We start from the raw sequence: 12,359 nt of genomic DNA on the forward strand, positions 1-12,359 counted from the left end.
GATCCCTGCATTTTACAAATATTCTATTATATTAATGTGACATTTTGGGACTAAATAAATCTTCAAAAATTAAAAACGGATATATTTTCCCATTTATTTCATAGATCTACATATATGTATCTTCCTTTCTCTCAGTGTAGATTTATGCAAGTAATGTGCAATTATTCAATTAGATCTGACATGACTCGGACCCCAACTGGATAGCACTGGCATTGTTTTCGATTCAGATTCTGTTTCTGTTTCATTTTCCATTTATTAATTATGTGTTGAAATGTGCTTTAGTTTTTCTCCATTGAAAGCTCACTGAAAACAATTAAAAAAGGTTAAAGCCATAAAAAACCAGCTCAAGTTTTGGATCCAATCCCAAACAGAAAAATGAGATCGTGATCGGGATGACGTATGTTTATAGTGCGTGTTTTTTGATCTTGATTAGCCACAAAATATAGCAGTGTAGTGGCCATTTAATAATGAATATCCAAATATGTCTAACAACAATAGCAATAAATGATTATCAAGGTCACGGATGAGTTGGTCTTTTGTAAGTATTTACATAGTCTGTTGTGGGGCGCCCTCCATGTAGTATCTGAAGGTCGCTTTGTGGCAGACGAGTCGAAGAGGCTCATGGAGCGCTAGTGTAAGGCAAACACTCGACTAGACTGTTCTATGGCTCCAAGAGCTGTGTTTGGCCTTGATATTTTGGTATTGAACGGTAGAGAAAGTTTTTTTTTTTCTTGAAAATATCTAAAGTATGGAAAAATTTACTTTTAAACCAAAAATATATCAATATATTCGTTCTAAAAATGGTATACTTCCACAAACACAAATCAAACATGTTTACGGAAACATTCGACCCCGAAATGGTCAATATTTGAATCACTTTTAAGCTCTTTCACACCACATTAATTATCGATTCGCTTTAGAAACCTCAACACAATAATAAACACAATTTAAAGAATAAAAAAAACTCGGAAAACAAATTTGTATCATTTGTTAGATCATTCGCTTAAATGTTGTCTGTGTGCACAGCACAACTCAATTAATTTCTAAACAATATTCAAGTTCAAGTTTATTAACCTTTGGTTCAAAAGTGCAAACATCAATAGATTAATAGATTTAGATGCGGTTTTCCCAGCCAGAAGGTTAAGCGATTTGTTGGCGGCTTCTTTATAGATCCAAAATTAGCTAAAGCAATTGTTTTGTTGAGTAAAAAAAAACAATTCCAAAGTTCAGAATAGTTTAAGAATGTTTTGAAGAAGGCGCCACTTACCTCACAGAACACAATTTTGGCATCGGTTTGGTTCCTAAAATTAAAAGAAAAACTTTAATTAAACACATGAATATTTTACCAAATTAATTTCTATGCCAACAGCATAATTATAGCCCTGCTAAAACCCTACAGCTAAGTATATGGACACACCAAAATGGATTACCATAAGTATGGGCATTGAATGTCTGTTCTGCAAAAGGCACAGAACCCCCTGCCCAAGAAAATAGACAAAACAAACAATAAGAAATTAAAATGCTACTATGATTAGCCGCCGCCTCGTGAGGGCATTCGAGCGTGCACTTTGAAGGTTAACGACGGGGCTGGGCTGGGCTTTGGGTCCGTCCGCGTTGCGATTATTAAAGAGCATTAATTGGAACATCATTGGAGCACAGCGCCAGCGGGAAGTTTGTGTTGTGGAAGGTTATCATCCACAGACCATTTTGGCGGCGGTGAAGAGTTAATGGGTTTGACCGCACACCCCACCCCCACCCCTTGAGCTGTGAGCAATTATTAACATTCTTTTTTTGTTGTGTTACTAGAAGATTTCAGTCTGTGAAGAGCAGCTGTCTAATCTGCATCGTGATTGTTGCATACATGCATAAAGTTCAGGGTCAATGTGGGTTAAACACCTGCATTTTTCTATGCAACGGCTGCCAAAGGCCGATGTAATTTGTTGAAAATCGCGTGCGTCTAATTAATGATTAGCTTGAATGAAAAATTCCTTCAATTGTAATAGAAATTGCATATATTTAAAGTTTAAATAAAACACGCAACCAATTTTTATTTAAAAATACGCGCCAAAACAACAAATCGATATATAGATGGTTAAAATTGATTCCGATAGCTAAATATTCATTTCGGAACCACTCATTCCGATTGCTACTAGTTCATTTCGTTCTATATCGATTAACCCATCGTAGACCTTTCAGGGTTTTTTGATAATCCACCGAAAGTAGAGAATTATTTTAGTGCAGTTCAGGTGAAAAATGTCATGGTTCATAGGAAAGATTGCATGGATCCACAAGAAGAATTCACAATCAGTAATATTCTCCGCCAATTAACTCAAGTTGTTGAACTGTTTAAAAAGAGGGGGCTTAAGTGGGCTAAGCTCGTTTTGGCTGCTGACAAAAAAATAGGCAAAAACAAATTCAGGAAAAAAGTTAATAAATCCCCAAACAAATGGAGTTAGCGGATACATACTACAGCAAAGATGAATACGTGGAGACGGCAAGTACCAGCAATGTTTTAAAGATCGTCTAGGAACAAGACAATTTTGATGACCTCATCATGCCAAACCTTTTTTGTTTACAGGCCTCTGGCAACAAAGTTAGCCGCCAAACAGTGCTCTGCGGGTCCCAGAATATCGTGCTCAATGGTAAGGTGATTGTCCAGAGTGGAGCTATCATCCGCGGCGACTTGGCCAATGTACGAGCAGGACGATATTGTGTGATCAGCAAGGATTCCGTGATACGACCACCGTACAAGCAGTTTAGCAAAGGCATCGCCTTCTTCCCAATGCTCATCGGAGATCATGTATTTGTGGGCGAGGGTGCTGTAGTTTCTGCGGCTTCAGTGGGCTCTTGCGTTTATATAGGCAAGAATGCCATCATTGTGAGTGTTGGCATGTTGTCCAATTAAATATTTCACTGAAATCTCAATTCTCTCCCCACGTAGGGTCGTCGCTGTGTAATCAAAGACTGTTGCATCATTGAGGATGGCGCTGTGATGCCGCCGGAGACGACTGTTTCCAGCTACATGAGGTACACGGCCAAGGGCACCATCGAGGGCGGTCAGGGTAATCCGTATTTTGTGCCCGCCGCTATGCAAGACGAGATGATCAAATATACAAAATCATTCTATGAACATTTCGTGAGGACCCCGGCTCCAGCCAGCTGAAGGGGGGAGATGATCGGTGGTTCGATTTGAATAAATGTATATTAAGTATTATATTTATTATGCACATATGATGGCTAGTCTACTTGTTTAATCTATCAGTCCCGTCTCACAATCGAAGGCCTCATGGGCCATTTGAAAGATGGGATAACTCATGCCCGTGCGACGAGCTATAACAGCAGCCATCTCATCTGAATTGTTCTCCTTCTTGGGCTGCACATTCCTGTCCAATAGCAGGGTTGTGGCTGTGTTCCTGCAATTGGATACTGTGGCGGCAATGTGCAATGGTGTTTGTTTTCCCTCCGATTCGGCGTTTACATCTGCACCAAACTGCAGCAGAAGCTGAGCCACATCGGCATTGTTCCACTTGCAGGCAGAGTGCAGCGGAGTCCAGCCCAGATCGGTGCGGGCATTGGGATCGGCCTTGTACTGCAGCAATAGCTTGGCAATGTCCACGAAATTGTTGTATGCAGCCCGATGCAGGGGACTGTAGCCATCGCTGTCACGGGCATTGACCGCATCCGGGTCCAGTCTGAGGATTTCACGCACCTCACTTATACGGTTCTCGTTGACGGCCCACAGAATCATGCGTTCAACGCTGGCTGAGAGTGTGTGCAGAAAACCCATTTAAAGGTAACAACTTTGTAGAAGAAGAATCTGAATTTTAGCCGCTTACCCTGGGGGTTCTTGTCCTCCTCAATAAGTTCATCGGCGTCGTCATCCCAGCCGCTTACAAACATGCCGCGCGGCACCTTGGCATGGCGCAGTTTCTCCACTTGAGATTTTTCATCATCCGAATCGTAGTCAGCCATTGTTTAAGTAAATTTTAATTGAATTTATAGGAAATCTTGTTTTCCGCGTATGTGCGCTTCACTGCAGTCGATAGGTCTGGCTTCAATCGATATTTGATTGTGGCATTAGCCAACACAGTTTTCCAACACTCTCCAGCAAGAAGCAGCATTTTCCATTAATTTTGCTTGGTTTTTGTTTACGTTTTCGAGCCACGCCATGTCCAATCCCCAGGAGGAGCTTTTGCCACCCAGTGCCGAGGATGATGAACTTACATTGCCACGCGCCAGCATCAACAAGATCATCAAAGAGCTGGTGCCCACCGTGCGCGTGGCCAACGAGAGTCGCGAGCTGATATTGAACTGCTGCTCGGAGTTTATCCATTTGATCAGTTCGGAGGCGAACGAGGTGTGCAATCTGCGTAACAAGAAGACGATTAATGCAGAACATGTCCTGGAGGCGCTGGAGCGACTGGGATTCACCGATTATAAGCAGGAGGCGGAGGCAGTCTTGCACGACTGCAAGGAGGTGGCTGCCAAGCGGCGCAGACAAAGCACAAGGCTAGAAAATCTTGGCATACCCGAGGAGGAGCTCCTGCGCCAGCAACAGGAACTGTTCGCCAAGGCGCGCGAAGAGCAGGCACGCGAGGAGCAGCAACAGTGGATGAGTATGCAGGCAGCGGCTATGATCCAAAAGCCACCACACGCCGATGGCTCCATCGCCAGCAAGCCCAGTGAGGATGATGACGACGACGACGATGATGACTACTAGTAGTTATGTTTTTTTTTTTGCATTGCTTAATATAATTTTAATCTTAAAATATATTGCCATAAGTTGAACTATCAGCTAATCCCGGCCAGATTCTCTGGTTGCTTCTTTTCGTAATCGCCCTTCTCCTGCTTGGTGTTCAATTGCAAGTCCACTAGTCTGGGCATGATTTCAGGAGCTGTATAAGTGCCGGGCACATACTTTCCCAATATCTCTGTGTGGACTTTCCAGAAGTGCGATGAAATCAGATCTTCGTGGAGCGGCACGATTGCCTGTCTTCCATTTTGGTCATTATCCCCATCGCTGATAACACGTTTCCGGAGCAGTATCGTACCCTTTCGGTACATGGCTGGCAGATTGTTGTAATTGATGCCAAACTCTTGGAATAACAATTCGTTTTTATCCGCTGAGAAGGTTCCACGTAGTCGTTCCTCGGCCGTTTGATTGCTCAATCCCGAGTCCAGAACGAGTTTCCAAAATGCAGTATTATACAGATTATTCACATGGACATCGGCCTGCCGCCAGCTCAGATAATCCCTTAGATTCTCATCCGATGGATATAGCACCACGCGCCCATCAAAGCACGGGGCATAGGCCAGAGGCAAACTCATCCACTTGGACCACTGCATCACATAGCTCGTGGAGAACAGGCTGGTGACGTAGGTCAGTAGTTTCGCTGAGCGACGCTTGAATGCCGCTGTCTCCTTGCGAAACACAAACGAATATTCATCGCTCTGGCCATAGGCCAGGACAACATCCCGAAACTCCTGCATCACAGCAGTGGCAGCCGCATTCATTACATTAAGAGCTACAAGAAAAGGTTTAACGAATCATAATCTTGATCATCAGTTGGTTGTTTCTTTACCATTCTCGTCGTTTGGCTTCTCAAAGTTGTGGGTCTTGGAAAACTTGTGAAACTTTTTGCCATCAATTCGAATAACAATCCATACATTCGGTAGAATGGTGTCATCCTGCTCGTATGTTTTCACATATTCATATCTGCTGCAGGCCATGCTGCGTTTGGGCAGCTCTCGGGCGGTTGTTTTAATTAATAAAGAGTTTAATTTATTTAAAAGGCCGAGAAAACGCATTTATAAACCGAAATCTGAACGACCGCATGAATTGGTAACAGCTGATTGGTCGCAACAGCTCACAACACTATCAACTATCGGGTACATAGTGATGGAAGATGAGCCATCGGCGATACTGTGACTTCCATAAGATAGTAGGTTTAATAATTTCTTTCTTTATATATTTGAGTAATTGCATAAAATTAAATTTAGTTAGCACTTTCCTATATTTTTTTACTTAATAGAAATTTTTCGAGCATTCCCAACTTCAATCAATACCTGTGAATCCTTCTTAGTCACCCCTTCCCAAAATGCGACCCAAAATCATCGATAAAAAAGATTTCCAAACTAGGAACTAAGTGAAATTATGAGCATCAACTACGAACAAAATGTCGCCGATGAAAAATTTGCCAAGGCACACAAAAGCGTCAGCCTCTCCGACGACGAGGAGAGCGAAAGCAATGCAGAATCTGCGACGACAACGGCCCCAATAAATACAGGCCACGATGCGGCAGGCGGGGATGATGAAGAAGCCCAGGAGGGCGCCGCAAACACCCACGTTGTGGCCAATCATTACAACGAGCTGAAGGAGGGTGGACGGAGGGATCGACAGAAATCCAAGATATTCTTCATGCGGAACTTCAACAATTGGATCAAGAGCCAGCTGATCAATGAGTACATGGCTCTGATTAAGGAATCCAAGCGGGTTGGCGATGCCCTGCGAGTGCTCGACATGTGTTGCGGCAAGGGCGGCGACCTGTTGAAGTGGGAAAAGGCCGCCATCACGCATATCATTTGTACGGACATTGCTGAGGTATCGGTGGAGCAGTGCCAGCGGCGGTACCAGGATATATTGGAGCGTGCTGAGAAATCCAAGTACGCTAACAAATTTACAGCTGAATTCTTTGCCTGCGATTCAACGCTGGTGCGTCTTCGCGAGCGGTATAAGGATGTCACCCTGCAGCTAAATCTAGTTTCCTGCCAGTTTGCATTTCACTATTGCTTCGAGTCCCTGGGCCAGGCCGATTGCATGATGCGCAATGCAGCCGAATGCCTGGAGCCGGGCGGTTATTTTATAGCCACTATGCCGGATGCCTATGAAATAATGCGAAGAAAGCGGGAAGCTGGCCCAGATGCTCAAAGTTTTGGCAATGATGTGTACAACATTAAATTTGATTGTGAGACGGATCCTCTGCCACTATTCGGTGCGAAATATCAGTTTCATTTGGAGGGCGTTGTGGATTGTCCCGAATTTCTAGTCCATTTCCCCACTCTGGTCAAGCTTGGCCGAAAGTATGGCCTAAAATTGGTCAGAAAGACCACATTTGCGGACTACTACAAGGAAGTTTTGCCCCAGGGTCGAAATCTATTGCAACGAATGTCGGGATTGGAGTCTATCCAGCCGCAGCGTTGTGCCAATGATGAACAATTTTCCCATGCCCAGGAATTTCAGGCATCCCAGCGGGGCAGGCCGATGGGTACACTCTCGAAATCCGAGTGGGAAGCAACAAGTGAGTGGCCATCAAATATTTATTGAAAGTAACCCTGTACCTCTTGTTCTCTTCTAGCTCTATATCTGGTCTGTGCCTTCAAGAAATACAAAAATACTTGGGATGCCAATGGCAAACCCGTATTTGAGTTTGACGACTGAATAGCAACATCAATATCGTATTGTCCAATCCTCTAAACATTATAGTACTCGATCGCATGAACAGAAATTAGTTTTAACCTTAAACCGCATGCTAAGAAATATATTTTTAAAGAATAATGGCAGAGAAGTGTAAAAGGTATCTTTCGTAGGAGTTTTCAGGAAATTTTTATGTATACTGTTTTTATTAAAAATTATCATCCATAGATTCAATTGTAAAAAAAAAATAAATTGTAAATTCAGTTCAATTGTTTAAATCAATTTCGAATTACATATAAATATTATCAAGTATAAAATTATAGATTTTTTTATTTATTCAATTAAAGTGTAAAGATAATGCCTTTTATAAATTATAAATACCCAATAAAAAATGTTTTATTATACAAATATTTTACTGCAAAATAATTTAAATGATTTCTCGGATTTTCTTGGCTAAAAGGAATAAATCTCCTTATAATCTGATAGTGGGTACCATTTGAAATAAAAGGAATTGATGCTACTCTTATGAATGTTTAATGTGATCTGACAGCTTTGGTTCAGAATAATAAATAAACAAATAATAAATGTATAAATAAAATTTTAAAGTTTCAGGGAATATTCCATTAGCTATGGAAATGTTTTATAGGAGTTTCACTTGAAATTTTTTCCTTTAGCAAAGCTTTTTCCAAGAGAATTATCTCTTTCGATTTTTCTATTATTAGCATCTCTAAATTACAGACTCTGATTACATTTCGAGTTCAATGAATTTGCGTTGTCCACAGGCTTGTGCTAAATTCTGCGATAAGCCACGCAGCCATAAAAAGCGCAGCAGATGCTCCGGAAGCTTCAGTCTGATTTTAAATACTGCACAAGATGCACTACTCTCTGATATTTGCTGTGACTATACCTGTGCTGGTGAGCTACACCAGTAGCTTTAGTATTCCACACCCCTTCGAAAGTCTGTGCGAATTTCTGAAATATGTTGAGAAAGATCAACACGAAGCTCTCGAGTCCCTAACACAAAAGGCAGCAGTTCTTGGCCGGGCGGCCATTGAAATCTTGCCAAAAAATTCAAGTTTCGAGGAGTATATAAAGCGAGATCTCGACTCGGTCAACAACACTCAAGGATTCGATCAGATGATTGATTTTTTGAACAGGTTCGAAAGCTCCTACAACCGATACATATTTGGCAACTTGAGTCTCGAAAGCCAGCGCACTTTCCGGCTAATGTACAACAATTGGGATTCCGAAAGTAGCAACATAATCGAAAATTCCAATAGCAATATTAGGGAACGCTTCGATGAAATGAGGAATAAACCATCGGAAAATTGGATCATTGTACAGCAGGAGTATTCGAGCGCAAGCAATTTCTACATGTATCGACATGATTACGATGGTCACGCATTTTTTGATCGCTATCTTAATTCAGCAAAATCGAAGTACCATTGTGATGAATAAAGTTTTAACTTGGAAATAATTTTGAAAATAAATTACATATTTTAAGCTAGGATATATCATGAAATAAATAAATAAATAAAAATGCAATTTTGCCAACGCATCAAAAATAACCCTAACCGTACATGAGAGACCAAAAAGCTGTTTCAATTCTATTTCCACCTATGCTTCGTCCCTGACCGCTGCCCGATACCTACCCGGCTTCGTCTGTTCAGCTAAGTCGGTCCCAGAATCGTTTGGACTAGGTCTAATCTATCCTAGGTATTTTTCGTTTCCACTGGATGCTATAATATTTTATTGACGAAGGCAGCGATAGATGGGAACTTCAATGGAAATATTTAAATCCAAACTCTTTACCATTAATATTCCGACCATTTGAAATGTTCTGCAGAAACCATAGTACGGCTGAGACAAGCTGCAACAGTCTTTTGATTTCTGAATTAGATTCAAACCTACGAATTCCTAGCCGAAGGACCATTAAGCATTAGACAACCCTCGCTCGAGTCGTGTATCGCTATTGCTTTGCAAAGCTCTGATAACGAAGCTTTTGTCGGCTGAAACGAGTTCGAAACTGGAAGGCTGGAATGCACAGAAAGCTTCGAAAAGGGAGCAAAGAGCAGAGCAGCAACAGCAGCAGCAGCAGCAGCAGCTCTCTTTCGCATGGCCATTGAGAGCGCACAGCTGTTGCTTTCACAGCGACGGCGCCTTTGAAGGACATCGGGCAAAGGTTAGTCCTGACGTTTACGTTGCCGGGTCGTGCCTGAGACCGAGACCTGGCCTGGTCTCTTAGCCTAGCCTTCTTGGTGTGGCCCCAAAGCGAGCGAGCAGGCGGCAGGCGGCAGGCGGCAGGCGTCCGAGTCATAACCGTGTCGTGCCAGGCATTCAATGCATCAATGAATTATTATAGCTCAAGTGTAAATAAATATTTGATAACGAAACAAAGCTATGGGGTGTGGGGGTTGCCATGGGGTTAGGAGAAACTCAGGTACTCAGGTGCGTGGAACGGGTCTGGGTATAAATTACGCCATTGATTGGTTTCGAGCCAACTGCACAAAACTTTATATTGGGGCAATCAGTTATGGTGTAGCTCTGCTCTCCTCTCCCCTTCATTGTATATGAGGTACGGTAGTGCCCCCCTCTCACTCTCTCTTTTTCTGTGTATCTGGTGTGTCTGTCTACCTCTCTCTCTCTCTCCTTCTGTCTCTCTCTCGCCATGGCTCCTTGGGCTCTTCTTTCGTTTGTGGATGATGGCCGGCCATTTCTCCAAGTTCTTGTCAGATAATTTCATTATTTAAAGTTTTGCTCATAAAAATAAACTTTGGGTGTAAAGTTTAAATTTGTTTTGCACATACTGAGGCGTACACAGTGTGTACAGCCATACCGACCAGAGCTCTGGTACTGGCACTGCTGCTGGTGCTGGTACTGGTAGAACAAATTGTTTACAACAAGAGCCAGGCACGTGTAGTATACATACATACTTATATATATATATATGTATATGTATGTATGGGTATTTTGTGTGTGTTTGCTGTGGGTATATGGGTGGATGGGTCCGCTTTGTTTAAAGTAGAGCGTGCGTATTTATAAGGCAAACAACAGAGGAACCCAGCCAGAGCCCCAGCCAGAACCCAGAGCCCAGTAGCCAGTACCGAGAGACCAGAGCATAGCATACAGAACCCAGAGCCATGGCTAACAGAGAGCTGTTTACGTTTGCACACACGGCTTGCCCTGTACGGTACCCCCTTTGTCCCACCCATTACATCCTCTCGCTGGCATTCTCTTGGCCAGGGCATGGTCCTCTCCGCCATGTCCTTCGCCACGACTCGCTTTGCACTGATTGGCCCTAATGAATCTTTTTGTTACCTTCTCCATGCGGCCGCCTGCGCATTGTACCATGCGGTCTATGTAAATTAGTTCACTTTTAACCCAAATCCCCGACAAGGGGCTGAATCTGATGACACCCGCAGCCACCCCACCCACTTCGCCATGGAAGAAATTAAAATTTTAAATATTCATGCTGCTTTTCTCTTTTGTGTAACTTTTGATATAACTTGTCACTTATTAATCCCAAAGATTCGGTATGAAAAAATAATTAGTATAACAATTTGAAGCTGAACAAACGGTTCAAGAATTGCAACAAGCTTCTGGTCGGATTTTTTTATTTTGTGGGATACAACGTACTTCAGGTACTCTATAAAATATTCTTGAAAGACGTCTTGTCAGTGCAATCAAGCAGTCGGAAAATTCTGTACAATTTTCGATCAGAGGAACATAGACATGCTTCACATACAGCATCATTATCAGAATGTCCATGAACTGCATCATTCAGATGATGTTTCCTAGTGTTTCCTCTTGTCTGTTAATCAGAACTGATCTCTGAATCGATCCCATACTGTGCTACATTCTCGTAATCGGTTCTTGGTACCCATTGCTTGCATTACTCGCTTATCTTTGCTGTGACTTTAGCTGTGCTGGTGGGTAGAATGAGATCCTAATTGAAACTCTTTAGTTCCAGACCTTGGCCAGTGCCGTTCCTGCGGACTGACAAACCGATGGTCTGTAGATTCCTGGAAGATCTTGAGGCGATTCTCAAGATAATGCTAGAGACCCTAAAGCGTGGGTATCTTCATTTGGCCGGTCGGCCATTCAACTGCTGCCAAACAATTCTGGTTTTGAGAAATGTTTGGAGAATGAGCTCTTCTTTAGCCTGCCTCAAGCAGACGCGAAACAAATTGCCTTTCTGAAAAAGTTCAAAAGCGCCTACAAGCGACAGATACTCTGTAATTCGAATTACCAAGACCAGCTCGAGATCCGAGAAATGTACAACAACTGAAAGTCTGAAAGTAACGAAATAATCAGAGATTTCGATCTCACGCTCGTCGATGAAACCCATGATCTTTTTAAAAGATTGTCGTGGGCAACCCACCCTATTCAGCAGTATTTGTCAGTTTTGAATGTATGAATTTTGACAAATCCAAGTACGAATGCACATATACCCTCTACATTCTTTAAGCCTATTTTATGGAATATTTCGTACTACAGAAAAAACATATTAGTTACGATTTTTAATGGAGTATCACTTTTAAATAAATAAATTTAGAACATTACGATTTCTTGCAGTATCTGTCTATTAAACGCTTTAACTTTCGAACCAATTTTTGATTGAGTGAAATGGAAACAGGATCCCCCAATAAACTTCCATCTGTATGTATATGTGCCACAACTAATTTGTTCAACTTTTATTGCTTTCCAATTTGTTGAAAATCTTTAAATAAAAGAACCAGCAAATCCCCTCACCAGCACAGCGCACAAGGGTTAAATTCTGTAGCACAATGCCAAAGCCAGAGTCCATGTCCCAGCAGCCTGGCTGCCCGCCTGCCTGCCTGCCTGCCCGTGTGTTGAGTAATGTGCATACGTGACTGCAATGTGTACGTGTGTCAGTGTGTTGGTGTGGCCGTGCCCACTGACAAAACGCAGGCAGGTAGGAAAT

The 12,359-nt window shown here is 42.4% G+C and overlaps 5 protein-coding genes across 5 annotated transcripts; 3 read left to right on the forward strand and 2 right to left on the reverse strand.

Moving 5' to 3' along the window:
* Positions 1 to 2,207: 2,207 nt before the first annotated feature.
* Positions 2,208 to 3,231, forward strand: LOC108162493 (dynactin subunit 5). The gene is made up of 3 exons (XM_017297246.2): positions 2,208 to 2,494; positions 2,579 to 2,878; positions 2,942 to 3,231. The coding sequence occupies exons 1-3, from the start codon at positions 2,447 to 2,449 to the stop codon at positions 3,161 to 3,163; spliced, it is 570 nt and encodes a 189-aa protein (XP_017152735.1). The 5' UTR covers positions 2,208 to 2,446; the 3' UTR covers positions 3,164 to 3,231.
* LOC108162491 (ankyrin repeat domain-containing protein 49) lies at positions 3,201 to 4,063 on the reverse strand. The gene is made up of 2 exons (XM_017297242.2): positions 3,837 to 4,063; positions 3,201 to 3,762 (listed from the first exon to the last, which is right to left on the reverse strand). Exons 1-2 carry the CDS (start codon positions 3,970 to 3,972, stop codon positions 3,251 to 3,253), a joined length of 648 nt encoding a protein of 215 aa, XP_017152731.1. The 5' UTR covers positions 3,973 to 4,063; the 3' UTR covers positions 3,201 to 3,250.
* A 10-nt stretch (positions 4,064 to 4,073) lies between these two features.
* Positions 4,074 to 4,799, forward strand: LOC108162494 (protein Dr1). The gene has a single exon (XM_017297247.2). The coding sequence runs from the start codon at positions 4,169 to 4,171 to the stop codon at positions 4,718 to 4,720; it is 552 nt and encodes a 183-aa protein (XP_017152736.1). The 5' UTR covers positions 4,074 to 4,168; the 3' UTR covers positions 4,721 to 4,799.
* On the reverse strand, positions 4,729 to 5,864 carry LOC108162490 (probable tRNA(His) guanylyltransferase). The gene is made up of 2 exons (XM_017297241.2): positions 5,583 to 5,864; positions 4,729 to 5,525 (listed from the first exon to the last, which is right to left on the reverse strand). The coding sequence occupies exons 1-2, from the start codon at positions 5,806 to 5,808 to the stop codon at positions 4,792 to 4,794; spliced, it is 960 nt and encodes a 319-aa protein (XP_017152730.1). The 5' UTR covers positions 5,809 to 5,864; the 3' UTR covers positions 4,729 to 4,791.
* Positions 5,865 to 6,115: 251 nt separating this feature from the next.
* LOC108162489 (mRNA cap guanine-N7 methyltransferase) lies at positions 6,116 to 7,731 on the forward strand. Its single transcript, XM_017297240.2, has 2 exons — positions 6,116 to 7,298; positions 7,356 to 7,731. Exons 1-2 carry the CDS (start codon positions 6,155 to 6,157, stop codon positions 7,436 to 7,438), a joined length of 1,227 nt encoding a protein of 408 aa, XP_017152729.1. The 5' UTR covers positions 6,116 to 6,154; the 3' UTR covers positions 7,439 to 7,731.
* The last annotated feature ends 4,628 nt before the right edge of the window (positions 7,732 to 12,359 follow it).

Source organism: Drosophila miranda, chromosome 4, assembly GCF_003369915.1.
Source record: "Drosophila miranda strain MSH22 chromosome 4, D.miranda_PacBio2.1, whole genome shotgun sequence".
Taxonomy (NCBI): Eukaryota; Metazoa; Arthropoda; class Insecta; order Diptera; family Drosophilidae; genus Drosophila; species Drosophila miranda.

Coding starts and splice junctions, on each gene's coding strand:
- LOC108162493 (XM_017297246.2), top strand. CDS start 2,447: ATGGAGTTAGCGGATACATACTACAGCAAAGATGAATACGTGGAGACG. Junction 2,495..2,578: donor AAGATGAATACGTGGAGACG/GCAAGTACCAGC, acceptor TTTTGTTTACAG/GCCTCTGGCAACAAAGTTAG. Junction 2,879..2,941: donor TAGGCAAGAATGCCATCATT/GTGAGTGTTGGC, acceptor CTCCCCACGTAG/GGTCGTCGCTGTGTAATCAA.
- LOC108162491 (XM_017297242.2), bottom strand. CDS start 3,972: ATGGCTGACTACGATTCGGATGATGAAAAATCTCAAGTGGAGAAACTG. Junction 3,763..3,836: donor GGAGGACAAGAACCCCCAGG/GTAAGCGGCTAA, acceptor ACACACTCTCAG/CCAGCGTTGAACGCATGATT.
- LOC108162494 (XM_017297247.2), top strand. CDS start 4,169: ATGTCCAATCCCCAGGAGGAGCTTTTGCCACCCAGTGCCGAGGATGAT.
- LOC108162490 (XM_017297241.2), bottom strand. CDS start 5,808: ATGCGTTTTCTCGGCCTTTTAAATAAATTAAACTCTTTATTAATTAAA. Junction 5,526..5,582: donor GAAGCCAAACGACGAGAATG/GTAAAGAAACAA, acceptor CTTTTCTTGTAG/CTCTTAATGTAATGAATGCG.
- LOC108162489 (XM_017297240.2), top strand. CDS start 6,155: ATGAGCATCAACTACGAACAAAATGTCGCCGATGAAAAATTTGCCAAG. Junction 7,299..7,355: donor ATCCGAGTGGGAAGCAACAA/GTGAGTGGCCAT, acceptor GTTCTCTTCTAG/CTCTATATCTGGTCTGTGCC.